This window comes from Aspergillus puulaauensis, chromosome 5 (genome assembly GCF_016861865.1).
Source record: "Aspergillus puulaauensis MK2 DNA, chromosome 5, nearly complete sequence".
Lineage (NCBI taxonomy): Eukaryota > Fungi > Ascomycota > Eurotiomycetes > Eurotiales > Aspergillaceae > Aspergillus > Aspergillus puulaauensis.
The window spans coordinates 4,179,202-4,205,304 of NC_054861.1; the positions used below are offsets into that span (position 1 = coordinate 4,179,202).

General features: G+C 54.0%; 10 protein-coding genes across 10 annotated transcripts; 5 read left to right on the forward strand and 5 right to left on the reverse strand.

Annotated features, from left to right (window-relative positions):
• Positions 1 to 886: 886 nt before the first annotated feature.
• Positions 887 to 2,280, reverse strand: APUU_51643A (uncharacterized protein; the record flags this gene model as incomplete). Its single annotated transcript, XM_041706774.1, has 6 exons — positions 887 to 1,232; positions 1,286 to 1,758; positions 1,816 to 1,883; positions 1,933 to 1,969; positions 2,019 to 2,038; positions 2,094 to 2,280. 6 exons carry the CDS (start codon positions 2,278 to 2,280, stop codon positions 887 to 889), a joined length of 1,131 nt encoding a protein of 376 aa, XP_041559126.1.
• A 1,337-nt stretch (positions 2,281 to 3,617) lies between these two features.
• APUU_51644A (uncharacterized protein) lies at positions 3,618 to 4,811 on the reverse strand (the record flags this gene model as incomplete). Its single annotated transcript, XM_041706775.1, has 5 exons — positions 3,618 to 3,751; positions 3,811 to 3,877; positions 3,928 to 4,250; positions 4,309 to 4,464; positions 4,520 to 4,811. The coding sequence occupies 5 exons, from the start codon at positions 4,809 to 4,811 to the stop codon at positions 3,618 to 3,620; spliced, it is 972 nt and encodes a 323-aa protein (XP_041559127.1).
• Positions 4,812 to 5,308: 497 nt separating this feature from the next.
• On the reverse strand, positions 5,309 to 6,043 carry APUU_51645A (uncharacterized protein; the record flags this gene model as incomplete). Its single annotated transcript, XM_041706776.1, has 2 exons — positions 5,309 to 5,785; positions 5,810 to 6,043. 2 exons carry the CDS (start codon positions 6,041 to 6,043, stop codon positions 5,309 to 5,311), a joined length of 711 nt encoding a protein of 236 aa, XP_041559128.1.
• Positions 6,044 to 6,301: 258 nt separating this feature from the next.
• APUU_51646S (putative MFS sugar transporter) lies at positions 6,302 to 8,271 on the forward strand (the record flags this gene model as incomplete). Its single annotated transcript, XM_041706777.1, has 8 exons — positions 6,302 to 6,373; positions 6,435 to 6,709; positions 6,769 to 7,315; positions 7,366 to 7,453; positions 7,507 to 7,705; positions 7,765 to 7,865; positions 7,916 to 8,014; positions 8,063 to 8,271. The coding sequence occupies 8 exons, from the start codon at positions 6,302 to 6,304 to the stop codon at positions 8,269 to 8,271; spliced, it is 1,590 nt and encodes a 529-aa protein (XP_041559129.1).
• A 321-nt stretch (positions 8,272 to 8,592) lies between these two features.
• Positions 8,593 to 16,171, reverse strand: APUU_51647A (reducing polyketide synthase sphB; the record flags this gene model as incomplete). Its single annotated transcript, XM_041706778.1, has 5 exons — positions 8,593 to 9,952; positions 10,002 to 10,378; positions 10,447 to 10,740; positions 10,797 to 15,489; positions 15,552 to 16,171. 5 exons carry the CDS (start codon positions 16,169 to 16,171, stop codon positions 8,593 to 8,595), a joined length of 7,344 nt encoding a protein of 2,447 aa, XP_041559130.1.
• Positions 16,172 to 16,721: 550 nt separating this feature from the next.
• APUU_51648S (aminoacyl transferase sphA) lies at positions 16,722 to 18,251 on the forward strand (the record flags this gene model as incomplete). The annotated part of the gene is made up of 3 exons (XM_041706779.1): positions 16,722 to 17,550; positions 17,608 to 17,750; positions 17,811 to 18,251. 3 exons carry the CDS (start codon positions 16,722 to 16,724, stop codon positions 18,249 to 18,251), a joined length of 1,413 nt encoding a protein of 470 aa, XP_041559131.1.
• Positions 18,252 to 18,640: 389 nt separating this feature from the next.
• Positions 18,641 to 20,384, forward strand: APUU_51649S (MFS-type transporter sphD; the record flags this gene model as incomplete). The annotated part of the gene is made up of 2 exons (XM_041706780.1): positions 18,641 to 18,895; positions 18,945 to 20,384. 2 exons carry the CDS (start codon positions 18,641 to 18,643, stop codon positions 20,382 to 20,384), a joined length of 1,695 nt encoding a protein of 564 aa, XP_041559132.1.
• A 464-nt stretch (positions 20,385 to 20,848) lies between these two features.
• APUU_51650S (NAD(P)/FAD-dependent oxidoreductase) lies at positions 20,849 to 22,081 on the forward strand (the record flags this gene model as incomplete). Its single annotated transcript, XM_041706781.1, has 1 exon — positions 20,849 to 22,081. The coding sequence occupies one exon, from the start codon at positions 20,849 to 20,851 to the stop codon at positions 22,079 to 22,081; it is 1,233 nt and encodes a 410-aa protein (XP_041559133.1).
• A 1,534-nt stretch (positions 22,082 to 23,615) lies between these two features.
• Positions 23,616 to 24,104, forward strand: APUU_51651S (uncharacterized protein; the record flags this gene model as incomplete). Its single annotated transcript, XM_041706782.1, has 1 exon — positions 23,616 to 24,104. One exon carries the CDS (start codon positions 23,616 to 23,618, stop codon positions 24,102 to 24,104), a length of 489 nt encoding a protein of 162 aa, XP_041559134.1.
• Positions 24,105 to 24,367: 263 nt separating this feature from the next.
• Positions 24,368 to 25,069, reverse strand: APUU_51652A (uncharacterized protein; the record flags this gene model as incomplete). The annotated part of the gene is made up of 1 exon (XM_041706783.1): positions 24,368 to 25,069. One exon carries the CDS (start codon positions 25,067 to 25,069, stop codon positions 24,368 to 24,370), a length of 702 nt encoding a protein of 233 aa, XP_041559135.1.
• Positions 25,070 to 26,103: the final 1,034 nt, after the last annotated feature.

The window sequence follows — 26,103 nt, forward strand, 5'->3', positions numbered from 1 at the left end:
GGGTTGGCCAAACATGCATCGGCCATTGCAACTGTTATATTACTCGTTACATGCAAATGAGCTGGTCAGGGTGTCCAGGCGCAGCCGCACAGGAGGAGCCGCTACAACACGCCTCCAGGGCACAGCCGCTCCCCTCTGAATTATTCTGGTCAGCATGGAATAAGGGAAACAGGCAGGCTGTTTGGGACGGAGAACGCAATTTCACTGCATGCCTGGACTGAGGCAACTGCAGCAATCAGGATAAGACCGAGAAGCTTCATGGTAGCTGTGGTAGCGAGAGCTGGAGGGATGTCGAGGATGAGATAAATCAAAGACTCGATGGGCAATTGAGACACTTTGAAGCATCGAGGACCCTCTATTTATAGCCTTAAATCCAACGCTTGACTCCGGTCTCGGACAGCCATCTCTCGTGGCGGTGTCCTCCAGCGCCATCGTGGATACGAACTGGAGGATCTCAGCTAGATCAGATTAGATCACGGCTCGATTGGCTTACATCTGCTGCTCCAATTAGAGAGCCATAGGTAAATCAGATAAGATGCGGCAGGCCAATAACGACGTGGTTGACCATATAAGATGAGCCCACTGGGAGTAAGCCAAAGGGGCCAAACCAGTAGGATTCGGACCTGGCCACTGAAAGTTCTACAAGCCTGACCTCCACTGACCTCCTCCAAATTGTTTGCGGTGGGAAGATGACCTGGGAAGGCTCCGATTGCGCTTGCTAGGCTGATCTTCGAGTCAGTGCAGATAATCAGGGAGCCAAGAAAGAATGTTCAGAGATTGCATTGAGCACCGAGATGAAAGAGTATCTATTTTACATAACCATAACCTGCGTGTACAGTAAAACTTCAAACCAGACCCGCTGAGCTTACCAATATCCTGCTCGTCTTTATGAGTCGCGCGAGGCCACCGACGTCGACACATCCACCGTCCTCATGATACCCTGCTGCTGTTGACCGCGTCGGTTGTAGTCGCCCTGGATGGTGGTCTCGATCCGGGGCATGGCTTGCACGTTCGTCATCAGGATGTCCTTGTCTGACTCGTGTTCCACAGCACTCATGTTGTTGCTGCGTTCGACACGACTGCTCTTGGTCGGGTTCCGCACTTTGCTGAGGTGGTACTCTGAGTTGTGGCTGTTGTATCTCCCGCTGCTGTATTCGTTGTATTTCTGTGTGATCAACGCCGACAGTGCGGGCAGACATGCACAGATAACCCCAATGGCAATCTCGGCGTTTCTGTAAATTCAGTCAGTTTGGGGCCGACGTCAGTACACCTGGCTAGGACATACCCAAACATGTTGACGCGCATGAAAGCAATGGTGGCATCCTTTGAATTGCCCGTCTCCTTGATAAGAATCAGACGAATGACACTCGAGGCACAAGCAAGACCTCCCGCTCCTAGCATGCCCATCACTCTCATCTTCTTCTTGTGCGGTAGTTGCAGTCGCATTGTCAGGGGAAGAGGCACGATTAGAACGATCAGGTCGCTGACGACGCTGACGACGGCGTCGGCCATGATGATGGCATTTTGGTCAAGGCAGGATCCGGGCAGGTCTTGCTCCCAGAACTTCGCGATTGGCATACAGATGCGAATCTTGACGATGACGGCGGGGATGTAGTAGAGGAGCATCAGGACGAGGAAGACATATATGAAGATGACCGATTTCTTGAACGGACTGAACACCCTGGTCATGATCCACAGCAGGGTCATTTTGGTGAGAAACGCGGTAGGCCCGTACATGACCATCGTTACGTATGTGAGCTGGTGGATGTTAGAAGAACGATTGCTTTTTCTGTCTTCATGCATGCTAGTTGTTACCTTTTGAAACGGAATATGGTGTTCCTCAGGGACATCACCCCAGTGCACGCCACCGCCGAAATGGCCCACTGGACGAGTGTTAGTTGAGTCAGTAGAATGAACAGCGGAAAAGCTCACTGGCCAAGGCAATTGCAGAATATGAGACACCAAGAAACTGGAAAAAATGTTAGACTGTTCATCTCGTTGAGCAGGCTCTACCCTACCCATGCGGCCAAGCAGCACCCTAAACTTCCATGTTAGCATTCATGATCCAGGAAAAAGACAGGACCGAGTCTCACAGTCCTCTTGTCCCCAATTCCGCAGTAATAAAGTACGGGTATAAACTCGGAGACCAAAAAAGATAGACATGAAGATGATGCAGAGCGATTGTGTGGCGTTGTTCCATGTCTGCATCGACCTATCCACATGGTGTTCCGGAGAAGCCTCACGCGCGACCAGGGGGTGGATGACGGCCATCTTGGACATGGCCTGGAAAGGAGAGTGAAGAGACCGTCTACGATTCGGTGTCGCACCAAGATTCAGGGTGAGGGCATGGAAGGTCAAATAGGTGGAAGGGAAGCAAGATCAGAGCAAGGGGGGTAGTGCCATTACCGATGGATCGGATCGGCCTGAGTTTAGGCCAGAATTAACGGAGAAATTGACTTTCCCATCGGCCTGCCCATCGGCCTGGCTGGAGGTGCAAGTGCCTTTAGGGTTTCGACAGGAAATGGCAAAAACCCCTGAGGACACCGGGTTGATACCTTGACGGCTCGGCAAATGCAGGGCCAGGTACAGGCCATCCACACTGCGAAGAAGCATTGAAGACGGGATGGGGCAGTACTTCTGCAAGGGCTAATCAGCCGAATGAGACAGGACCGTTGGGAATCTGCAGACATCGACGATCAACGGACAAAAGGAAACATTGGCCCGAGTGATCAACTAGTGGTGGACATGGATCTTGCAGCCACTGGACGAACTGGAGGACGACCTATCATTATACTGTGCCATCACAGCTATCAATGATTCGAGCTGAGCTGTGGAACAGATCTCTATCTCTTCTGCGAGGGGTGCTACGATCGCAGCGTACGGCTGCACATCAGTTGATATCTGCAATGGCAACCGTGAGTCAAGGGCGGCATTGCAGGTTGAAACACATCAAGGTTGCATCTAACTCCTCAAGGTGTCTTCCACGATATTTTCTTTTCTTCTGCTGTCAGAAAGAGGCCCACTCTTCCTCCACTCTTCAAGGTTCGTTCCACCCCCACTGGGCGCCCTCCATATAAAGCCATTGGCCAACGCCCGACGCATCCGAAACGCTGCGGGAGCTCCAGGCCCGACTTGCGATAGCTCGGAGTTAAACATGGGGCGTGGCCTGTTTCTGCTCGTGGCAAGATGACGATGGGCGGAGGATTTCACAAGGAGATTCGATGGCGGAATGTGGCCGAAGCTGCTGGTGGCAACGAGGAAGTTGACCCAGTGGCTGCAGGGATCTGGCTCGACTGACAGGGATACAGTGGGGCAGACTATTGAGAGTCTTCGAAGAAAGAAAACTCGCGTGGTGAAGCTGGATATCACAATCGATACAACTCAATGCTCATACAAAGCTTAATGGTGAGGGCTACTCTCATACACAGCAGACAAGCTTAATAGGCACTTGGCATACGAGTCATGATTGGGACTGAGTTTATTATATGTCGAAGACAGTCGCAGATGCATTTGATATGTCTGCGGCTCGTCATTCACTGCCAATCGGAGCAGCTGCCAGAAGAAACTCCCAGGTGGCGATCTCATCCCTGACATGAGATGTTGCAGAGTGCAGACCCTCAAAAGATGGCCATGATATTCGGCGGCGATGAGACCCCCCCTGGCATATTTAGTGGAATCGATGCTACAAAGAAGCTCCAGCGCTGGTGCTCGCTGCACATCTGCGCGAGTGCCTCCAGATCGAAAAGCTCGCCTACGGTGTATCCAGGATGATGAGCAACAGCTTGACAGGTCACTTTAGGGCACACTCACCAATCGGCATCCCCCATCCGGCCAGGACATATTCGTGCAGAAAGACCTCCGACTGAGGCGGGTAAACCTGCCGATTGTTAGGTTGACTTTGCCACTGAATATCAACGGTCGTCTCACCTCCCAGCTAATCGCGTCACTGGCGATCGCACAGAATCCTGTATCCCACAGCCATCGCAGCACGTCAGGAGTGGCCTCCACGCCAGCGTGAGAGGGGCTGCTGTTGTCGGAGTATTCTTGCTTCTGAGCGTCTGTCATGACGGTGTCCCATTCCTTGGTAACCCCAACGCGCACGAACAGGATATCGCCCTTCTGGAATGTGATGCCGCATTCTCTGGCAATCTCATGGATGTCGGACAGGCGGACCTGATGAGTCGAGAAGGTACTGTACTCAATACCGTTTTTCTCGGCCCAACCAGCGTAGTCGATCAACACCCCACGGCCTATACAGGGCACATTAACTGGACTTGATATATTTCGTACAGGGCGAGAATGGCATACCTGCGATGCCCTCCTTGGCCCAGTGCTGCAGACCAATTCGGTCATTCTTTCGATCGTTGATTTCCTCACTAGTTGTGCCCCCGTAGAAGACACGCTCGCTCTGGCCAGGGACGGTCTGGGAGAAATGGCGAAGCCCATCCCATTGGCTGCTCTGTTCTAAAAGCCATTAGTGCAAGGGATACAGCCGCGGCAAGTTATAGACAGCACATACGGGGATTCATGTGGTAGATGTCGTCAAAGGCTATGCCGCCCAACAGTGGGACGATCTGGTGCTGGCACGGCTGGCGGTTGAGATTGGGATAGTCCAGTTTGGTCATCTCCCATCCCATCGTGACTCGACGGCCAGTGCGAATCTCAGATGCCGCCGCATTTGAGACGACCTCTGGTGTGAGGATGGCGAGCTTTCCCAGTCCCTCTTCCCGGCTTCCGGGGTGTCCCATCCACACCTGCTTGGGGTTGGGGAGCTTCTTGTACGGCGTGTCAAAAATGGACTTGGCTGCCATGCTCCCTCAACTGTACTGCCGATAGACGGAAAATAAATTATGTCGATGGAATGGTGCAGATGACGCAGGGGATGCCGCAGCTCGATATACCTTGTTGGGATCTCCGGTGGCGCAGGCCTATTCGTCTTTAAATCAACCACCTACGGAGGACTCAGAGTACGGAGTGGGCAAGTGGAATTCCAAGAGCCAGATGGTCGGATTGGAGGTTCCTGACAAGGCGAGCCCCTTGCACTCGGGCGTAGAGGGGCGGAGGGGCATGAATTGCCCTCTGCACTCCATCCGAGGACGGAGAGTTGAGCTCCTCCATGAGCAGTTCCGAGCAGTGAGCAGTGAGCAGTGAGCACGGACGCCTGCAAGAGGGCCCAGAGACGTGACGATCTCTGCCAATCACTGCCAGTCGACCCCATCTTCACTGCAAGGGAGTTGAACCTGTCAATGGGACTGTTGGCCTCTGACGTGGACGAATCAGCCCGGCAGCCATCCCGGCCTTTCCAAACTCAACTATCCAGTCTCGACGGAGTATTCGCTTGCGCAAGGCCAGTTGGATAGGGAATCGGGGTGGGCACGGCACGGTCGATCGATGTCGGCAGACTGATAGGTGGAGCAGACGTTGGCACGATGCAGCCAAGCAACGAGAGCCAGAGGAGAAGAAACCTGCCCCGAGTGCTGATCTGAACATCCTGTCCATCGTCAAATTGTTCACTCATCATCGATGGCAGCGGAAGAGAAGTTCCAGCGGCCGAGATGAATATCGCCCGGACCCGCGAGCCCTCCCCGAACAAGTAAAAGCTTGACGACTGCAGAATTTGACAGCAATTTAGGTTCCGTAGTTTCTTCTGGGCCTGTCCTAGTCTGATTAATTGCCGCCAATCTGTCCGTCTCTGTCCGTCTCGGGCAGTCTCTGCGCCTGTGCGGCGTCGATCGCTCGTAATGGCGGCCTGCGAGCCCTCCACTTCCATAAGTCCAACCGCCAACTTTGCTTGTTTGTTTAAAATTACATCTGGCGTCTTGTTCAGTTTCCGAGTGTGGATCTTGGTGCTTCTCCCTCGCTGCTGGTGCTGGCCCACTCTCGCCAGTAATGCGTCTCTCGCAATGCAACGGCCTGTCTCTAGACTGGAACTAGGGAGCAGAAGGGGGTCTGGAAGCTCTCCTGAATCCATGCCATGCTCTGGCCCGAAAGTGAAACGAGAAGCAAGCTGAAACGGCCAATCGAAGGCTGTGCTGTTCGGCATTTTGGCTCGGTGTGCGTTGCCTCTGTGGAATGCCACTAGTTCGCGACTTTGTCCTACATCAGTCGGCGAATTCGTCTCTGTCTGCTTGGAATTTTCTCACGTCGACACTGCAATAATTGCTTTATTGCAACTGCAGACTGTGCTCCATTGCATGCGTTGTTGTCTTGGCTGACGCGACCTTGTCACATCAGTATTCATTAATATTTAATATCGTTTTTCTCAAGCTGGATATCTTATAGCAAAAGCTGCCTGCTCACAATGGGGCGATTTGGCTCGCAGACCAGTACCTACAACAGGCTGGTGTCCATCTTCGTCGCGGTTGGATCGCTCGTGAGTAGCTTCCCTGGCTGGATCCCATTTATTGAGCAGCACTGACTATGTGACAATGCAGACATACGGCTACTGCTCGTCCATCATCAGCAGCACCATCGGACAGCCGGGCTGGTACACGTACTTCGATCTTCCTGCAGAGGGCGAGGCCGGATATGACTCTATCACCACCCCGACCATTGCGACTGCCAATGGCGTTTTCAGCGCTGGAGGAGCTGTTGGCACGCTCTTTTTGATGTGGGCATGCGAGTATTTCGGTCGCAGGGCCAACATCCAGCTGGGCGCGTTTTTCTCCTTGTTCGGAGGTGCGCTTCAGGGCGGCGCCAACTCGCTCGAGTACGTTCTAAGCGACGGAAATGCCATTGAATGATGCTGACAACATTTTTGTGGTATAGGATGTTCCAAGCAGGTCGATTTATCTGTGGTCTAGGCATCGGTCTCCTCGTCACCGTGTGTCCCATGTACCTCTCTGAGATGTCGAGCGCATTCCGTCGTGGCTGGCTTGTCGGACACCACGCCATCTTCCTCGTTTTCGGATATATGCTGGCAGGGTGGGTTGGATTCGCATGCTACTACGCCGAGGGCAAGCTGGGCACATTCGGATGGAGATTCCCCCTCTGCCTGCAGTGCTTGCCTCCCCTCATTCTGCTTGCAGGCTCGCCATTCCTGCCTCGATCACCCCGTTGGCTGATATCCAAGGGTAAAGACGACGAGGCCAGAGTGACTCTGGAGAAGCTTCGCCAGTCTCCTGATGACCCGGATAACCTCGTCGCCAAGGAGGAATACTATCAGATGAAGGAACAGATCCGTTTGGAGGCGGAGAGGCTGTCAACATACGGCAATGTGTGGACGGCAGTGGTGAAGAAGCCATCATACAGGAAACGGATGGCCATTGGTTTCCTCACCCAGTGGGGAGCCGAATTTGGCGGTCCACTGATTATTGTAAGTGCTTCGTGCTGGTACTCTATTTGAACGAGCTGACACCAGCGCAGAACAACTACGCAGTTATATTGTATCAAGGACTCGGCGAGACGGGCAGTATGCCCCTGCTTCTCAGTGCCGTTTGGTTGACCACGGCTGGTAAGGACTGCACAATTCATACTTTACACGTTCAGGGCGCTGATGCTTCTCAGGGCTTATTTATAACCCCCTGGGTGCCTGGCTGCACGACAAGGTCAACTCTCGTCGCGGCATGTACATAACCGGCTTTGTTGGTATCATCATCACCACCTCGATTCTGGCTGCGATGACTGCCGAGTACGCCGGTACTTCTAACAGAGGAGGAAACGCCGTTGGCATCCTCATGATGTACCTGTACCTTGCATTCCAGGGGTGAGTCGCAGCCGCCGTGTCCAGTCCCAGCCAGTCGATGTTTGCTAACCCTGATACAGCACCTGCTGCGACACCACCATGTACCTCTACGTGTCTGAGATCTTCCCAACTGAGATCCGTCCCATTGGAATGGGTTTCTCCCTGTTCGGCCAGTTTGCCTGTAAGCCTGCTCTAACCATCTTGAAAGTATCTCGAAGCTAATAGTGCCAGCCACTCTCATCCTCCTGCAGACTGCTCCCATTGGGTTTGCCAATTCTGGATGGAAGTACTACCTGGTCATTATCCTGTGGTCTGCCTTCTTTATTCCCAGTAAGTTTGGTTTCCCAGGGTTATTGTCACCACTGCTGACAGACATAGTCATCTACTTCTTCTTCCCTGAGACTGCTCGCCTTACTCTGGAGGAGATTGCAAAGAACTTTGGCGAAGAGGTTGCGGTCAACCTGACTGAGGCCACAGACGAAGAGAGAGCGCGAATCGACCAGAATCTTGTCCAGTCTGAAAGAACTGGTTCGGCGACCGCAGACGAGGCCGGCTCTTCGAGCACTGAGCAAGCCAAACATGGCTGAATTGTCCCAGCAACCTTGCAATTTCTGGCTGTCATATCCGGATAGATTCCCTAGACCATTCACCTGTGCACTCAATGGTATAGAGTTAAACATGGGTGCCTCAAGTATCTTAGTTATTAAGCTGGAACCTGTATCTGTCCACGTCCGTGAAACCACTGGTTGATGCGGAGTGGGCGAAGAATATTTCTACGTGGAATACTTTTAATATATATATATTATTAATGAGTGCGATGTTTATTGGGTAGCAAGATAAATCTTGTTAAGTATTGTAGTGTTTATAGCATAAACAAGTATATATATATTTCCGCCGATGTAATACGCCTACTCCAGGCTTTTCTTCAGCGAAGCAGCAGCATGCTTAGCAAGAGCCTCGACCGAGCCCTTGCCCATCATCTCCAGCACGCTGATATCCAGCTGGAAAGTCTGTTTCCACCACATCCGCATCTCGATGGCGACCAGCGAGTCCATCCCAAGGTCCGCAAGGCTCAGCGATGTGTTCAGCTCCTCGTCGGCCTTGGACAGCAGACTCAGCGCTTTGAGTCCGATTTCGTGTGCAAGCAGCTCCACCGTCTCTGGAGTTTCCAGCATACCTGGCTCCCTGCGCGCATCGGCTACAAAGGCCTTGAGACGGTCGCTACCGGATACTCCGCCTGATGATCCTCCTCCAGACCCGGCACCCCGGCGGTTGTGGTAGATAGCCATACGTGGATCCCTACGCCAGATGAGGCGGTTCTTCTCGCTGTCTAGTGGAATCGTAGAGTCGAAGCCAAGGAGAAAGGCAGCCGGAGCTGTAGATTGGGAGGGAGAGGAAGCAGATGCAGTGGCAACTGCCAAACCCTCCAGGACTTCCAGGCCCCCGATACAGTAGAACCCACTGTCCTTCAACTGGCGAAGCAATGTCTCGTTCTGGGAGAAAACGCCGATGCCATCAATAGGGCCAAAGGCAATCACAGATGCAGCTAGGCCAGCTTCCTGCCGGTAAGCGCAGAATGCGTCAAGAAACGCATTTGCAGACGCATAGCTGGCCTGGCCAGGCTGCCCGATCACACCAGAGATGGAACTAAACAGCGTGAAGAAGTCCAGCGTGATGCCCGCCGCCAGCGTGGCGTTGTGCAGATTCCAAGTTCCGAGGGTCTTGGGCTTCGTCGACTCCTGCCAGTCATTCCAGCTGATTTTAGAGAATGCTTCGTCTCGCAGCACCATCGACATCTGCAGGATGCCCTTCAGGGGTGCAGTGGCTGAAGCCGCCTGGACAGCGCGGGATACAACTTCTGGTTCCGAGACATCGCCCTGGACCAGCTGGACGTCGCAGCCCATTGTGGCGAGCTCGTTAAGAAAGGACTGATCTTCTGATCTCTGACCAGCACTGCGCGACAGGAAGACCAAGTGCCTCGCACCGTGCTCGACCATCCATATCGAGATGGAGCGCCCGAGACCACCGAGCCCACCGACCAGAAGATACGATGCGCGGGAATCAAATTTGGGTGCACCTGGCCGTTTGACGGCGTTTTCAGCAGAAAGTCCAGGGCCATTGGACCCATGCAGCTCAAGGACGACATCGCTTGCGGGAGCGCTTTGTAGGTGTGCAAAGGCATCCTGCACATGAGATGCATCAAAAACCGTTGGTGACTCGCTGCGCCGAATGTCTTGGGATAATAAGCCTGAAACATCACTGAGCAGCCTTTACACTGTTAGTCTTGCCTGACCTTATACTAGGAGAGAAGACTTACTCCTTGATCAGCTGCGGCTTACACGCTTGGATACGGTCGATATCCACAGAATAATAGCTGCAGTTTTCCGGCAATGCTTGGTTTATGTCAGGCACTCTCTGGGCCTTTGATCGTTCTGTTTCAATCACAATGCCAAACTCGGCGACGCAGACTGGCTGCCCAAGGGGTGGGTTAAGCACAACGTCCACCTGCATCCCGCCTGGAAGGTTGGGAATAGATGTCTGGAATATACATCCAGGGGGGAGATGGAAGTCTCGCACGAGTCGTTCTGCTTGCTCGTCATCATCGACCGTTGCAAAGACGGTGGCGCCCAGGAATTGTGCGACCTTCACTACAGCAAGCCCAAGGCGGCTGCATGCACTGTGAACTAGGACGGACTGGCGAGTCTGTCAGCTTCTGGCACTTGCTACTTGGGACGGGGGAACGGGATGTATAGAGAACATACCTGGCCTTCCGCGAGACGAGAGACATGGCGCAAGGCATACATTGCCGTCACAAAGGCCATGGGCACAAGGGCCCCGTCGTTGAGTCCAAGTCGCTCCGGAACTCTGATGCACTGGGACGCTGGCTGCACAGTAGAAGATGCGAGAGTCCCTTGTCCCAGGGCCATAACGCGGTCCCCGACCTCGAGGTTTTCCACCCCATCGCCAACCCGACGAACGACACCTGCTGCCTGGCGTCCGAGCCCAAAGTCGTCGCTGGCGGAGAGCTCTATGGATCCGATGGCCAGGGATATATCCTGTTGACGGTTATAATCAGCAATAGCGCCATCGAGGCCCGGAGGCAGTGACTTACGCGGTAATCAAGTCCCACTGAGTATACTTCAATTTCTACATCTCCAGCCCCCAATGATGGCAGAGGACGGTGCTCCCACTGCAGAGCTGACAGTAGTCCCGGCCTTGCTGTGGTCAAGGCAATGGTGTTCTCCTCAAGCTGTGATCTGCCTTGGTGCTCTACAAGGGAGAATGGATATATGCGAGGAACGTAGACCTGACCTTCACGGATGGCGTATTCCATATCTGGCTGCAAAATCCCTGCTTCAGGGGCTTTACGGCGGGCTTGGAACCGCTCAAACACAGTCAGTACCGTGTTATCAAAGCCATCAGCTTCACAGACAGCAAAGTCGATTCCGAGCTCGGAACGCATTACTCGTGCAAGGCCCTGCGTCTGTGCGTATTGTGGATATTTGAACACATCAGGGATGAGCCAGAAGATGCCCACGTCGCTGCTTAGAGACCCCAGGAACTCCTGGAGGCGAGCAAAGATATCCGATGAGAGACCCTCGAGGAAGCAACTGCCATCGTGGTCTAGCAGGGAGATTATATCGCCCTCGGCTGGTGGATTGTCATCTAGTGTGCAGAATGCGACCTGCTGCCCCTCAAGCTTCTTGGATATTATATTGAACTTGTCTGATGCCTCTTTATTGCGAACAAGCAGAGTCACCTTCTTGGCTCCCCGCGAGGGAACATGCTCCCCTGGTTGAGCGATCAGAGCCACACCGAATTGGGATTCAGTGTCGTCTACGTCGGAGACCGTTTGTACATTCGTAAAGCCGACCTGCTGTAGATTCTTCTGCCATTCACTCTCGTCTAAGAGCGTCGCCGACCACCATTGGGGCAGCAGGCCTAGAGCATAAGTGAGCCAATGCGCTGAGGGAGATAGCTCCTGCAGTATAAGTCTTCCACCCGGGGAAATCAGCGAATGTATATTCTCCAGACCGCGCGACAGATCGTTGGTAAGATGGCCCAGGTCCGTGGCAATGACGAGGTCATACTGTACGTCCGCGAACCCCTGCTCGTCCAGAGGCTTCCCGACATCCAGAACAGAGAACTCGAGGTTGGCTAGGCCTTTGAGATGGTCTTTAACCTCCTTGAAGTGGGTGGACGACAGGTCGGAGAACGTGTATTTGTACAGCGACGACCCTATCGCCTTGAGGATCTTCGGTGTGGCTCTGCCTTTGCCGGCCCCGAGCTGGAGGACTCGCAGATTGGGTCGAGTGTGGGCGAGGGCAGCGAGAAACGGAGCAGTGTCGAATGAATGGTCGAGCAGTTCATACAGTCTTCCGTCGATATCACGGTCACTCATTACATCCAGGGCATCCACACGCCCTGCAAATATATCACCCAGGACTTCCTTGACGTCGAGGAGAGCACGAGCCGCAGAGGCCGCTGGGGTCTGCATGAGATAATGCACACAATGCTGTATTCTTTGGTAGAGACTTTGTTCAGTGCCAGCGAGAAACTGTTCTGCTGAAGCTGTGGTGCTCGCCTGGCCCTCGATCCAGGATCTGTACTTGAGAAGCGGTGCAGGTGTTTCGACGTTGGATATAGAAGTCCACGAGTGCCGAATACAAAGCTGGGCCAACTCATTCAGTGCGTTTAGATGGTATCGGGCCTCGCCCGCAGGTCTGATCAGGCTCCTTGGATCCGCATGGTCGATATGCAATCCCCATGTTACCTGAGCTGCAGCATGCGAGTCCTCCCTCCGAGGGGCTTCCAAGACCGTGTGCTCTACGCCGGACATACGCATTACGATCTGGTTACCTGCCATGCAGTGACCACTGCCACGAACAGAGCCATCCTTGGTGAAGGATCCGGACACAACGCCAACAAGGGAGCTCTGAGCACCGCGAAGAATCGCCAGCTCGCCAACGCGAGTTGCCACGTTGTTCCGGTGCTTAAGGCCGATTCCGTACGCCGCAGCACAGACAGCCAGTTGTAAAGCAGCGTCGATGGCGACAGGATGCTGATGATAGGGCTCTGCTGTGTCGTCCGCTGTCTGGTGGATTGTTGCGGCAGACCAACCTGGAGACCCAGTGGTTGATGCCCGGATGTCGTCGAGGCACTGGAATCGCGGACCAAAGTCGAGGCCTCCGCGTCGGAGAACATTGTACCAACTATGCGTAGGCACCCCACGGGGAAGAGTCTGCATAGAGTCTGCGCTGTGGCCCAGGGACGATTGGAGAGCTGCCACCTGGCCTGTGCAGTGCTCTATCCACGTATCCCCGTTGTGCGAGCCGATGGTGAATCGCCACCAGGAGCCATCAGAATCACCACGCCACATTGCAGTCACGATCTCCACGGGCGTGCCCTCAGAAACAACGAGTGCCATGCTGGCCTGCACGCTGCGTACAGTAAAGCCGTCCGGGACGCCGCTGATTTGCCGCACTGCCTCGCCAGCCATGGCCACATATGCAGCGAAAGGGAAGACAACATCATCGCCGACCTTATGGTCACGCACCCAAGGAGCATTGTCAAGGTGAAATACATTACGCCATACGGGTGTGAAGTCAGGGCTCTCGATGACACGCAGGCCCAACAGGTCATGGCTGGGGAACTGCCGGTGGCGCCAGTCGTGGGCGACACGGTTCTCAGCCCAATACCTGTTCTGACGATTCCAGGAGTACCGGGGTAATCCAGACAGGCAGCTTCCACTCGGATGCATAGCCCCGAAGTCGATGGGAATGTGCAGGGTAAACAGTGTTCCAATGGCCGAGAGGAAGGATTCTGTGCAGTTACCACCGCGCAGCAACGTCGAGACATATGGCGCCGACACTGACCGGTCTGCGAGGATCTGGCGAACGGGGCCAGCCAGAGCAGAATGCGGGCCAACCTCGAGAAACACTGGACTCTTGCCCACAGGATGATCCGTGATGCGGGAGACAGCTCTGGCAAAGAGAACCGGAGACTCGAGGTTGCGTTGCCAGTACCTCGCATCGAGCACGTCCGATGCTTCCAGAAGATCGCCTGTAACGCTGGAGAAGAAGGGCTTGCTTGGAGAGCGCCCACGCACGTTTGGGCCGACGAGGCGGTAGTATTCGGTGCCCACCTCGGCCATATGGTACGAGTGGTATGCCTTGTCGACCTTGAGGAGACGAGCAAGAACACCCGGGCGTGATGCTTGAACGGCAGAAACAACAGCCTCGACCTGATCTCTGTCGCCAGATATAGTGACGCTTCGAGGTGAATTCTCACAGGCAACACCGGCGCCAGGGAGCAGGAATGCCTGCACATCCGCCGCACCCAAGCCAATAGCAGCCATGGCCCCAGCCCTTGATTGCTTATTGGCTACAATTCCGCGATGGTATGCAGCCGTTATTGCCTCTGGGCCTGTCAGAGCCCCGGCTGCGTACGCCGCGGCGATCTCGCCACTAGAGTGGCCGACAACTGCGTCGGGAGTAACACCGATGCAAGCTAGGCTGTCGACGAGGGCAATCTGGAGGGCCGTACAGAGCGGCTGTGACAGCTCTGCAGCGTCGAGTCTGCTACGTCTGGCAGGCTTGCGCAGCTCTGCCTCGATGGTCCAGCCAGGGCCATTCTCTCCAAGGCTTTTCAGATGCTTGTCCAGGTTCTCGATAGACGCTCTGAAAGTCCTGTTGGACCTAAAGAGAGCCCGGCCCATTTGCGGCCACTGGGCACCTTGGCCGGTGAAAACCATGACTACGCTGGAGGGGACGGTACCCTGTCTCTGCGTGGATCGTGATGGCGTGCCGGGTTTCTCCCTGCTGGAGACGACGAAGCCCCGGTGGGAGAGGTGTTGGCGTCGATTAGCCAGAGTGAAAGCTAGGTCTTCAATACGCTCGGGGTACTGGCTCAGATATGCAGCGTGCTCATCTATAGTCTGACCAAGGGAATCAGAGGAACCAGCTGAGTAGACAAGTAACTGTGGTGTGTCGCCGGATTCTTCCAGAGAGGGAGCTGCACCGTGGCTGGCTGCTGAGTCCAATATAACATGGGCGTTATTCCCACCGATTCCGAACGAGTTAACAGACACTCGTTCCACCGATACGTCCGACGGCCACGGTGTTGGGTCTACAGGAACCGCCAGCCTCGCGGACTCGAATGGGATCTTCGGATTCGGCACTCCCAATTTGATATTCGGGGGGATTGTGCGATGCTCCAGTGCCAGGACGGCTTTGATGACGGAGGTGAGGCCGGATGCGCCCTCTGAATGGCCGAGATTAGGCTTCACAGAGCCAATATACGTCCCTCTTGGATTGCCAAACACCCTGGCTACGGCATTGGTTTCGACAGGGTCACCGACCAGTGTCCCGGTGCCATGGCATTCAACAAACGCCGTGTCCGACGGGTCTGAAATCCCGGCAAGCCTGTAAGCATGTCTAATGAGTGCCTCCTGTGCTTCCAAGCTCGGATAAGCCATTCCAGGCGTCTTGCCGTCGTGGTTTGTGGCCGCTGCTCGGATCACAGCTCGGACGGGGTTGCCGTCTCTGAGGGCATCTGCCAGAGGCTTGATGAAAAGGCCATTGACGGCTTCCCCGCGCCCATACCCATTGGCATCCGATGAGAATGTCTTGCAGGATCCGTCCGGAGACAAAACACCTTGTTCAGAGAGCTTGATCGTCATTGCTGGCGTCATTATCAAGCTCGAACCCGCAACAATCGCTGACTCGCAGTCACCGCGCGCGAGGGCGAGACACGCTTCGTGGAGACTGACCAGGGACGATGAGCATGCAGTTCGGATAGTCATACTGCAGTCGAGTTAGTTTGTCAGCCTTTGCCCTTTTGGTTGTCACTCTGGGTTAGAACGTACCTGGGCCCTCGCAGATCCATCTCGTACGAGACGCGGTTTGAGAGAGCAAAGTCCCCGGAGCCCGCAAGCCGGTACACCCCATACTGCTGCTCATCATGATCGAGAATCTCGTTCCAGTCCTCACCGAAGCTCCCCACGTACACGCCGATGCGCCGCCCCTTCCAGTCCGTCTCGCCCGCGTCCTCGATGCATTCCCGTGCGACCTCGAGCAACAGACGCTGCTGGGGATCGCACCGTGCAAGCTCCATCGGAGATATGCTGAATAGCGAGCCGTCAAACGAGGCTAGATCGCGATCTAGGAAGTACCCGTATTGGGTCTTGATCGTGCCTGGCCGGTCTGCTGCGGAGTAGAAGGCGTCGATGTTATAACGCGAGGGGGGGACTCGGGAGCGGGCATCGCCTTTGCTTAGCAGGAAGTCCCAGAGCTGCTGGGGGGACTCTATACCCCCGGGGAGTCGGCATGACATGCCGCAGATTGCAATTGGCATCGGAGGAGGATACGGATAGGGTTCCTGCTGGTGATGGGCGGCTCCATTGCTGGCTGGGTGGCTGGACCCGTTCGTCCTGACACTGATGTCTCCACCATGTTGGATGGGCTCATCGAGATCGACTGCTCTCATGGTTGCTGATTCTAGAATTCAAAGAAGGTAGCTTTAAACTGGACGTTGTATACTTTTGCGAGAAATTGGTACAGGGTCAACCCTGAATACGACGGTTGCGATATTATAGATATTCCCCTACAACGAACAACACCGTCGTATACTAATCTCACCTCCAATATAAAGCCATTGTATTACGAGCATACCGTACAGAGTAACCAAGTTAGAGCCTCGCATTAATCCCTGTACAACCCCAGCCAGTAGAAAAATTCATACAGCCCTAGGGTGTGATGGGACCAGAGTACAACGCGCGGCCTGGGTGAATCCTGCACGCCCTGGTCATAGCTCGTGTAGTTCTCCATCAGCTAGTGCTTACGAGCCAGGTCCAGTATACAGTACGGTATACATCAACGATCAACCGCTGGTATAGACCGTAGTACTGGACTGGATAACCCGTCGAAAAAGGTATAAGAGGCGCCATAGACAGCCGGTATTTGCATATCAACATACACGCACAGCCTACAAAGCATCACTTCATATCCCCGACGTCTCTATCACTGCATCCAACAGCATGGCGACCCCTGCACTTCTGGCGAGCTGGTTCCCAACCCACAAAGCCAAGGCCCCTTCTGTACGCAATGGCCTTGCATTCTATCGTAACCTCGAGGAATCGCTCGACCTCCGCCGTGTTGAATCTAGTATCTTCACTGTTCGCAGCAATGAGCCGGCCCCAGGGAGCATCGACTTCAGCACTCTGGACTTTCTGCACCTCACCGCGAGTGGCCTCATCCGTGAAGCGTTCCTAGCCGAGCTGGCGGCGCACCCTAACTTCGACCTCGGAGCCGGTGGTTCGCGACTCCTTAACGGGAACAACGCATATACCGAGGATGCAGAGCGTGCAATTGCGGAGTTCCATGGTGGCGAAAGCGCGCTGCTGTTTCATTCTGGGTTCGAGGCCAACACGGCCATCATGGCGGCAGTTCCCCGGGCAGGGGATGTTATTGTCTACGATGCCCTGTGCCACGCCAGCATGCACGAAGGAATGCTAGCGAGTAAGGCGGCCCGCAGGCAGTCCTTCAAGCACAATGATGTGGAGGACTTCCGGGACGCCTTGATGCAGATATCCGACTCAGAACCGCTAATCAAGCAGGGAAAGCGGTCCGTGCTGATCTGCCTCGAGTCGATGTATAGCATGGATGGCGACGTAGCGCCTCTTGGTGAGCTGATCCAGGTAGCCAAGGAGCTGTTCCCCGAGGGCAATGCCCAGTTTCTGGTGGACGAGGCGCATACCACCGGGGTCCTTGGACGACAGGGGCGCGGGTTCGTCAACGAGCTGGGCCTTGAGCACGAGGTTGCTATTCGTATGCATACGTACGGAAAGGCGTTGGCCACAACGGGAGGTTGGTTCCCCTAGCAATTGAAATTCCGACGAGGCTGATTGTGCTTGTCCCTGGCAGCTGCGGTGGTGTCGAATCGGACCATCCGTGAGGCTCTCATAAACCATGCTCGCTGCTTCATCTACTCGACAGCACCGTCGTTCCCCATGGTTGCTGCCATTACTGCAGGGTACAAGCTGATGACCAGCGGGGAGACGCAGCCGGTATGTTATCTTGGTAGCGGATGAAGGCAGGCTCTGACCGTCTGACTGGCTGTCTCGTAGTTGCAGGACAATATCCAACGCTTGGTGAGGCACTTTTTCCAGACAATCACGGAGCACCCCGTCTGGGACGAGGCAGTGGACGAAGGGATCCTCTCAGTGCCTCTTGCCGAGGCCTGGGAGACACGGCCATTCCTCACGCAGGTTGTCCCAGTCATGACTCGCCAGCGGTACACGCTCTGGCTGTGTTACCACCTGCAGCTGGCTGGCATCTGTGCTTTTCCCATCGACTACCCCGTTGTCCCCAAGGGCCAGGCCCGCCTGCGAGTCGTCATCCACGCCACCAACACGGAGTCTGAGGTGCAGAAGCTCGTGAACACGATCTGCGAGTGGGCGCAGGAGATGCTGGATCTGGAAGCCGGGGGTGGGAAAGTGCCCAGTGCAGCACGCCGCGTACAGGCGCAGCAGGCCATGGTGGAAGCGAATGGGAATGGGCATGCATGAGGCTGTTTGTTGGAATGCTGGCCGATGGCTCATTCTGAGCCGTCGATTGTGCGATATTAGGCAATTAGGCAGTCAATGGATTGTTGTGAACGGACAACATGCAATACCCTTGCAGTGGCAGAAGCAGAGTTAAACCCCCGTGTAACCCTAAGTCGCTGCCAAGGGGGATCCGGCTTGGGCCATTCGGAGCTGTCCAATAGCGATGCCGGGCATGCACGACAAGGGAGTGCAGACAATGAAGTGCAATCCAGTGCTGACCAATTCATTCCTGCGGTTTCGCCCTGCAATTCACCCGTGCAGGGATGGGCGGAGACTTTGGAATGACTTATTTGGGCCGTCCACTTGGTCTGCTCTGCCTTTGCCCACTTCCTGTCCTGCATTCCATCGACATGTCGCCCCCAACAGAGGCCACCACCTTAGCAGACCCCATCGCTGTCTCTGAGTCGGAGGCCCAGCCGCAGTCGCAGTACCAGTCGGAAAGTGACTGTCTCGAGACTAAACATGAAGCGGAACCCACCGAGCTCGAAGGAGGGCGACCGCGCCGCAAGCGAAAGCCCCTGTCGTTCTTCCTGGCCTTCATCTCGCTTCTGCTGATGGTCTTCTTGGTCTCGTTGGATGCCACCACCCTGGCTGTTGCAATCCCTGTACGCGGCCCCCAAATGAAACCCAAGCACCGTAGCGCTGACAGAACAGGTCATCACTCGCGACCTCGCGGGCACTACATTGACGGCATTCTGGGCCAACATTTCCTTCACAATCGCTGTGGTGGTCATCCAGCCCATCTACACCAGCTTTTCCGACATCTTCGGCCGAAAGATCCCGCTGTATGCCGCGTTTGTGCTCTTCGCAGTCGGATCAATCGTCTTTGCTGTGGCGCACAGCATGGCAGTCCTCATCGTGGGACGCACGCTGCAGGGCCTGGGCGGCGGCGGCCTCGATGTCTTGAGCGAGGTCATTGTCGCTGATATCACGACTCTGCAAGAGCGAGCCATCTATATCGGATGGCTCTCTCTGCCAATGGCCCTTGGCTGTATTGCGGGCCCCATTCTCGGCGCTGTCTTCAGCGAGTACGTGTCCTGGCGCTGGATCGGTTGGATCAACCTGCCTGTGACTGGCGTTGCCCTCTTTCTCGCCGTCTTCTTCATGCGCCTCAAGCCCATCGACCAGGCCTTTCGTACCCAGCTGGGCCGCATCGACTGGACCGGGATGGCTGTCTTCACAGCTGGATGCATCCTGTTTGTCCTGCCGCTGAGCTGGGCAGGCAATATGTACCCCTGGGGCTCATGGCGAACCATCGTGCCCCTCGCCATTGGTGCCCTGATGCTGGTGGGATTTGGCTTTTACGAGCGCTATCCCCCTGATGCCGTTTTCCCATACCGGATATTCCGCTCTCGAACAGCCCAAAGTACCATAATCGGCAGCTTTATCCACGGGTTCGTGCTCTACACTCTCCTGCAGTACCTCCCCCTGTTTTTCCAGGCCGTCTATCTTGAATCGCCGCTCGACTCCTCCATCTCCATCCTCCCGTTTTGCTGTGTCGTCTTTGTCTTTACAGGCATCGCCGCCTTTGCTGTTGACTTCTTCCGCAAGTACCGGTGGGAGATCTGGACGGGCTGGGTCTTTCTTGCGGTGGGCAGCGGCATCTTTGCGCTCTGGGACCGCGGCTCCTCACGCGCAGCGACCGCCAGCTTCCAGGTTATTGCGGGTATTGGCATCGGTACAATCTTCAGCGTGCCTCCCATCCCCATGCAGGCCAGTGCGGCCGCGGACGACCAGGGCCTCGCGATGGGGATCATGGTCGCGTTCCGGCTGTTTGGCGCACTGATTGGTCTTGCTGTGGGTGCAACCACATTCAGCAGCGTCTTTGCTCGCGAGATACACGGCTTCGAATTGCCCTCGTCGTTGGAGGTGTTGAACAACCCTGCGGAAGTGGTCGGTTTCATTCCGCAGCTACGGACCGTGGATGTTGACTCTGCAATCCGTGACCTCATCCGCGATGCTTATATGGAGGCGATGAAGACGATCTGGTATATACTTGCTGCGTTCGGTGTCGTGGGGTTTGTGAGCTCGCTGTTTACGGAGGAGTTGACGATGGAGACGGAGGAGGTGGGAAGGCAGCATTTTGACGCTTGACCAGTGTCAGTACGCCTTCTGGTAGTTCTAAGGCATAAAAGTTTGTAGTGTCAAATAACCTGGTTCCCTCAAGGGGCGTACGGCCACCGTATCCCACACGGGCTATTCGCACCGTTTAACGCGCGTATTTCTCTATAGAGTGCCCAACTTGAACCAACTACCATTAACATCGGGAATAGAGCGCCAATTCGATCACACTCACTGCTGGTACACGGATACGGAAAATCAGTGTGGATGCGTGCCTGATCAGTACCATGGCCGGGAATCCGGGTATTCGGGTATCCAAGTATCTGCGAGAGGCATAGGATACCCTTGAATATTGTTCCCGATACCCATGGTTATTCCCATAGCCTTGGACTCACCTTAAAACCCGAAATGGCAAATTGATGATATATAAAATGGCATCGGGCTGTCCACTGATTCCTTGTATCCTCACACAACACAACTCAAACACAACTCACACAATGTCGGGTAAGATAGTCATCATCGGAGCTGGATTTGCTGGAGTCTGGAGCGCACTGTCAGCCAGGCGTCTCCTTAACCTTGCCAACAAGGGCGATGCTGTCGAGATCCTGGTCATTGCGCCCGAGCCAGTCCTAGTTATGCGTCCACGGCTCTACGAAGCGAATACATCTAGTTTGACTTTCCCTCTATCGTCGCTTTTTGCAGAGGCCGGCATCAGCTCCCTTTCTGGGACCGTCAACACCATCCACACCGATACGCGCACCGTTGAAGTGCGAAATGCTGTGGGTGTCGAGTCAACCATCGAGTACGGCCGCCTCGTTCTTGCAGCTGGGAGTTCTGTCGCAAGACCCCAGAGCATCCCCGGACTCCGACAACATGCCTTTGATATCGATTCGCTGGACGCGGCTTCCAAACTAGAGTCCCATCTTGACAGCCTCGCTTCACTCCCCCCAACCAAGGGTCGAGACACCGTGGTGGTTTGCGGTGCTGGCTTCACGGGCATCGAACTCGCAACCGAACTGCCCAAGCGACTTGGCCACATCGAGAGACCTCGCGTCGTCTTGGTGGGAGACAAAGATCAAGTTGCACCAGATTTTGGTTCCACTACCCGGGCGACAATATCCGAAGCCTTGGAGGATCTCGGGGTGGAAGTCAAGATTGGGACCGGCATCCAGGCCGTTGATGCGGACAGCGTCACTCTTACATCTGGCGAGCGCATCGAGACACGCACAGCGATCTGGACTGCTGGAGTCAGGGCTACAACGCTCACACAACAGATCCTGGCACCCAAGGATGCCTTGGCCCGCCTTCATGTTGATCAATATCTCCGCGTTCCCGCTGTCCACGGCGTTTTTGCAACCGGCGATACTGCCTGTGCGCTCGCTGATGGGAACAGTCAATATGCGTTGATGTCTTGCCAGCATGCCATTCCTCTCGGCCGCGTCTCTGGCCACAATGCGGCAGCCGACCTTCTTGGTGAACCCCTCGTGGAGTATAATCAGGCTGCGTACAATTGCTGCCTTGACCTTGGTGCTTGGGGAGCACTGGTGGCTGGTGGCTGGCAAAGGGGAAGTATTATAGCCTCTGGAGATACAGCAAAGCGTGTGAAATGTTATATCAACCAAACGCTAATATACCCTCCTGAGGATGTTCAGGACGCCCTCGGCCTCGCTGACCCTGTTGGTGCTGATTCTGACCAGCTGTTTGAACAGCTGTTTCGCGCTGTTCAATAGCGTTCAGCCAGTCGACATGTTACGTTTATTCTTCGAGTGGTAGAGTTTCGGTATGGAAATTGGCTAGCGGTGGTTCTTCTATGCGTGGGCTGTGCAGCTAAGAATAGATATTTCGTTGTATTTCTTATAGAGAAATGATATAGACTGTATCCCATTTTCCATCTGCTTAATTTGATACATAATATAACCTCGCTTGGTGGAGTATTTGGCTAGTTATTCACTTTCTTTCTATTCACAGCTCCTAATGCAACGTGCAGAGCCAACCAAAAAACACACGGCACAATAAGGACCCCAAACCTTAAGACTGATCCCAATGTCCACTCCTCCGGCTCAGCACAAGCGTTTGGCTTCTTTGATGTCGTCCCAAAAGCAGAACACACTTGTTTTGAATGTCATCTTGGCACCTGTGGTTTGGTCCCCATTCTTCTCCTCTTCCTCAACTCTGTGCATATTCTCGTCCACAAATATGCATTGCTAGTTGGTGATAGACCTCCACATTATCGAAACGAAAGTTACGCTTCACCATGTACGCACCATCATCGGGGACAGATGCGCGACGGGCAAGTGGGGTCTCGCTATCTGAGGAGATAGGATTGGCAAAGGTAGACCCGATGAGGGGGGCGCCAGGAGAGCTTTGTTGAACATCAGGGAAGAGCGAATTGATTTGCCAATCATGATTATAGGTCAAGAGTTGGATTTCAAATAATAGCTGTCATCATTTTTCTATCCAGCAAAATGCCTGAGCATTCGGGCGCGATGATCGTTTAAAAATAGCTACCGAGCACGGCGTTGGCAAGAGTGCAGGGTTCAGAATGCCATGGACCAGAGTTGCAGTATGGGTGGTATACTATAACACCTTTTTGTGGATGCATAGTATATAGTCCTGTCATGATGCTGTACAGTGGGTCTCAGCAGGGCCAGTATGGGGAGATTCCCCGGAGTCATATTGCCCAGAGCACTGCCGGGGCCAAATCCAATGTTGGATAGTCAATCAAAATGCGATAGCTCTTAGAAATGGGCGGTACAAGTGTCACATAGATTATCAGACGGATCCATGCTCCCCAGGGCGCTGCCGGGGGCTATTTCTTAATACCCAGAGTACTACTGGGGCCGTTTTCTGGGCGATGTTCGGGATAAAGGCGATAGATCCAATCAGAATACCACAGCTTTTAGCACTATAGAATAGAAGTACTACTTGGATTATTACATCCTCTCCGAATCCATGCTGCCCAGAGCACTGCCGGGCGGGCAGTGCTTAGTACCCGAGGCCATTTTCTACTAACGTTTGGGATACTTGGTGAACATGACGGCTCATCGCCTCGCTCTGATGGCATGGTAGAGATGTCCCCGGGGCGAAAACTGGATGGAAAGGGGACGGTCGAGACTTGGGGGGGTTGGACAATTCGACTGGAGTTCCAAGAGATAAAAGGCGGATGTATTCCCAATGATTCAGTATCAAATTAACGAAAACATCTACACATATTAAAATCATTCATACAACTTCTCCAAGTTTTGAAATATTCCCACCTCCATCATGCACTTCCAGCAAATCAGTCTTATCGGTCTTACCATTGCACTCGCCGCAGCGTCCCCCGCCCAGCCGAACCTGAAAGTGCTGCATGCTCGTGAAGAAAACAACAAAGGCCCCTATATCAACCCCGAACACCCGAAAATGAGCCTTGACGAGCAATGTACGTGGAAGGGGGCTGCTGGATTCGGCTATTGGAATGTCGTAATCAACGATGCCAGCGATTTCACCGATGACACGTGCGGTTCTGGGTTCCTCGACAATATCAACGGCCGGGGTTGCTCGGTTACAGGCTGGGGTTGCCACTATGCCGATGATGGCAAGACGATGAACGCCGGGTTCAAGACTGATTTCTTTTGTAGTGCTGATGATATCAGCAGCGCTATCAATGCCGCATTTGGCGGAAAGGATGTGTTTTGTGGGGACTATGATTTACACGTTGTGTGTGATGACGATGATAGCTGCACGATGCTTGGAAACCCAGATGATATTTAGAACTGAGGATAAGGTTACTTTGGAACAGTACAGAATGATTGCTGTTGGACTATATGTTTAGTTATTGACTTTTTTCTGGCTACCTAAATGTGTTGGTTATAGGTTCGGTTGAATAGAGGGCTCTGCCTGCCCTTCTATATAATAGTATCAAGCTGGGTAATTCAACTGCAAGTCCGCAACAAATTGATAGCTCAGGTTACCCACCGAAACAATTATCAAGGCTGTGAGAGAGGGCCGTATAGAAATACTCAAATAACCATCGACTAAGGAAAGTCTGACCCGTAAAAGGAGCCGTCGGCCGACCAGTCAATTAAAGAGCTCTCAAAAGCCAGAAAGTCCATCGCACCATTTCTCCGGGTATCGTCCCCCTCTATATGATGGTTTAGGAGATCAATATTCGGCGAAAAATTAGCAGGGAAAGGAAACAGCAGTCTGTAGTCAACGATTGCTCCCGTAATAGGCTCTAGATTGTTGGCTGGAGCAGCAGGTGGCAGCTCTGATTCTCGTGAATCATTCGACTCAGCTCTGAGCTTTGAGATTTTCTGCAGCACCATATTGGAGCCACCATACTTAACATGGAGGGCACGCAGGACTTCGCATATGAGCCACAGTTCCCGTTCTCGCAGGCGTTCCTGTTCTGCAACCTGAGTACGATGGAAGATCTGCGGAATTGCAGCGAGCATGAGGAAGAAGCCGTGAACGGAGCCGAGCCGAGGGCTGTCTTCGTGGAGGTGGATCTCCTCATAAAGTCGAACCATACAAGAGGATGCCGCGATGGTGACTGGGGACACAGAGGTATGGCGGTTCTCGGTCCTATCATGCTGAAAGAGCACAAGCATGATTGTTCCAAAATACAAGATGAACATTTCATTTCCAGGTCGGTTGTATGAATTGCGGCAACCTTCCGCATTGTGTAGCTTCAACGGCAATGGCACAGTCCGATGCCAGTCGGCTAGAGCAGTCATGATATCAGATAGCTGCGACATCTCGTGCTCAACCACTCGCCTTAATATTAGTAGAAGCCTGGTAACTTGGTTGAATGTTTGCAGCGGTAGGCTATCCAGATCCGAGTGCACTGGAAGCTGAACATCCTGATGACGGGTTTGGATCAAGCACGGTCTCCCCCAGCAGGCAGCTTGGAGTACGTCACTATTCTACATACAAAAGACAAAAGAGAAGAAAGGAAAGGAACCAGTTAGCGATATGCAGAGACACTACATATGTAGAAGGAACCAACCACTAGATGCCACCATATCAGCCGGCAGCGGTTCGGATCTTGAAGGCCAGAATAGGTTCTCTCGTGATGTAAACCAAGTTGTAAGGCTAACCGCATAGCAAGTCCCGCCCAATGCCATGGTCCGTCCAGGCTGATGACGGATGGTGGGCGCAGACTCCAACAGGTTGTGATGGTGATAGCCATTAGTAGTGGTATAGTGTCCCTGCCACTACTCGTATATATAGCGTCCTTGGACTGTTGGTAAAGAGCATATGGAACTTGCAAATCCTCGACTGTGTCAATACGGCGAACAAGGCTCCCAGCTAGTAGAAGCGCTTTCTGAAGAAGTGGCGGTGTCTCACGTAGTTGTGTCATGTTAACGAAGGGGTACACATGCTCCAGATGTTCAGCAAAGGAATCAAGAAACGCCAGCCGCAGGGGCTCGTCGAGCGAGACAACTGGACTATTAATATACCTGTTCCTCAGTTGCTGCTCGGTGCTTTTCCAATCCTGCCACAACAAAGGACACGGATTATTCGGAGGGGTCTCTTCGTACAGCACCGAGTCCGAAGCAATAAAGCTTTTCGATTCCGATGTATTTTGCTGTCCCGCATGTGAGGAATCTACGGGCGAGGCCATCCCTTGCCCACTGGTTACCCGCATGGAGTCACCTCTGCGGATGCTATCTCCCGCAGTGCCTACAGCTCGATTCCTGATGCGACGACCCTGGCGCTGGCTGAACAAAGTACAGCCGGTTACTAACGCATCCCCGTGGTGGAGAAT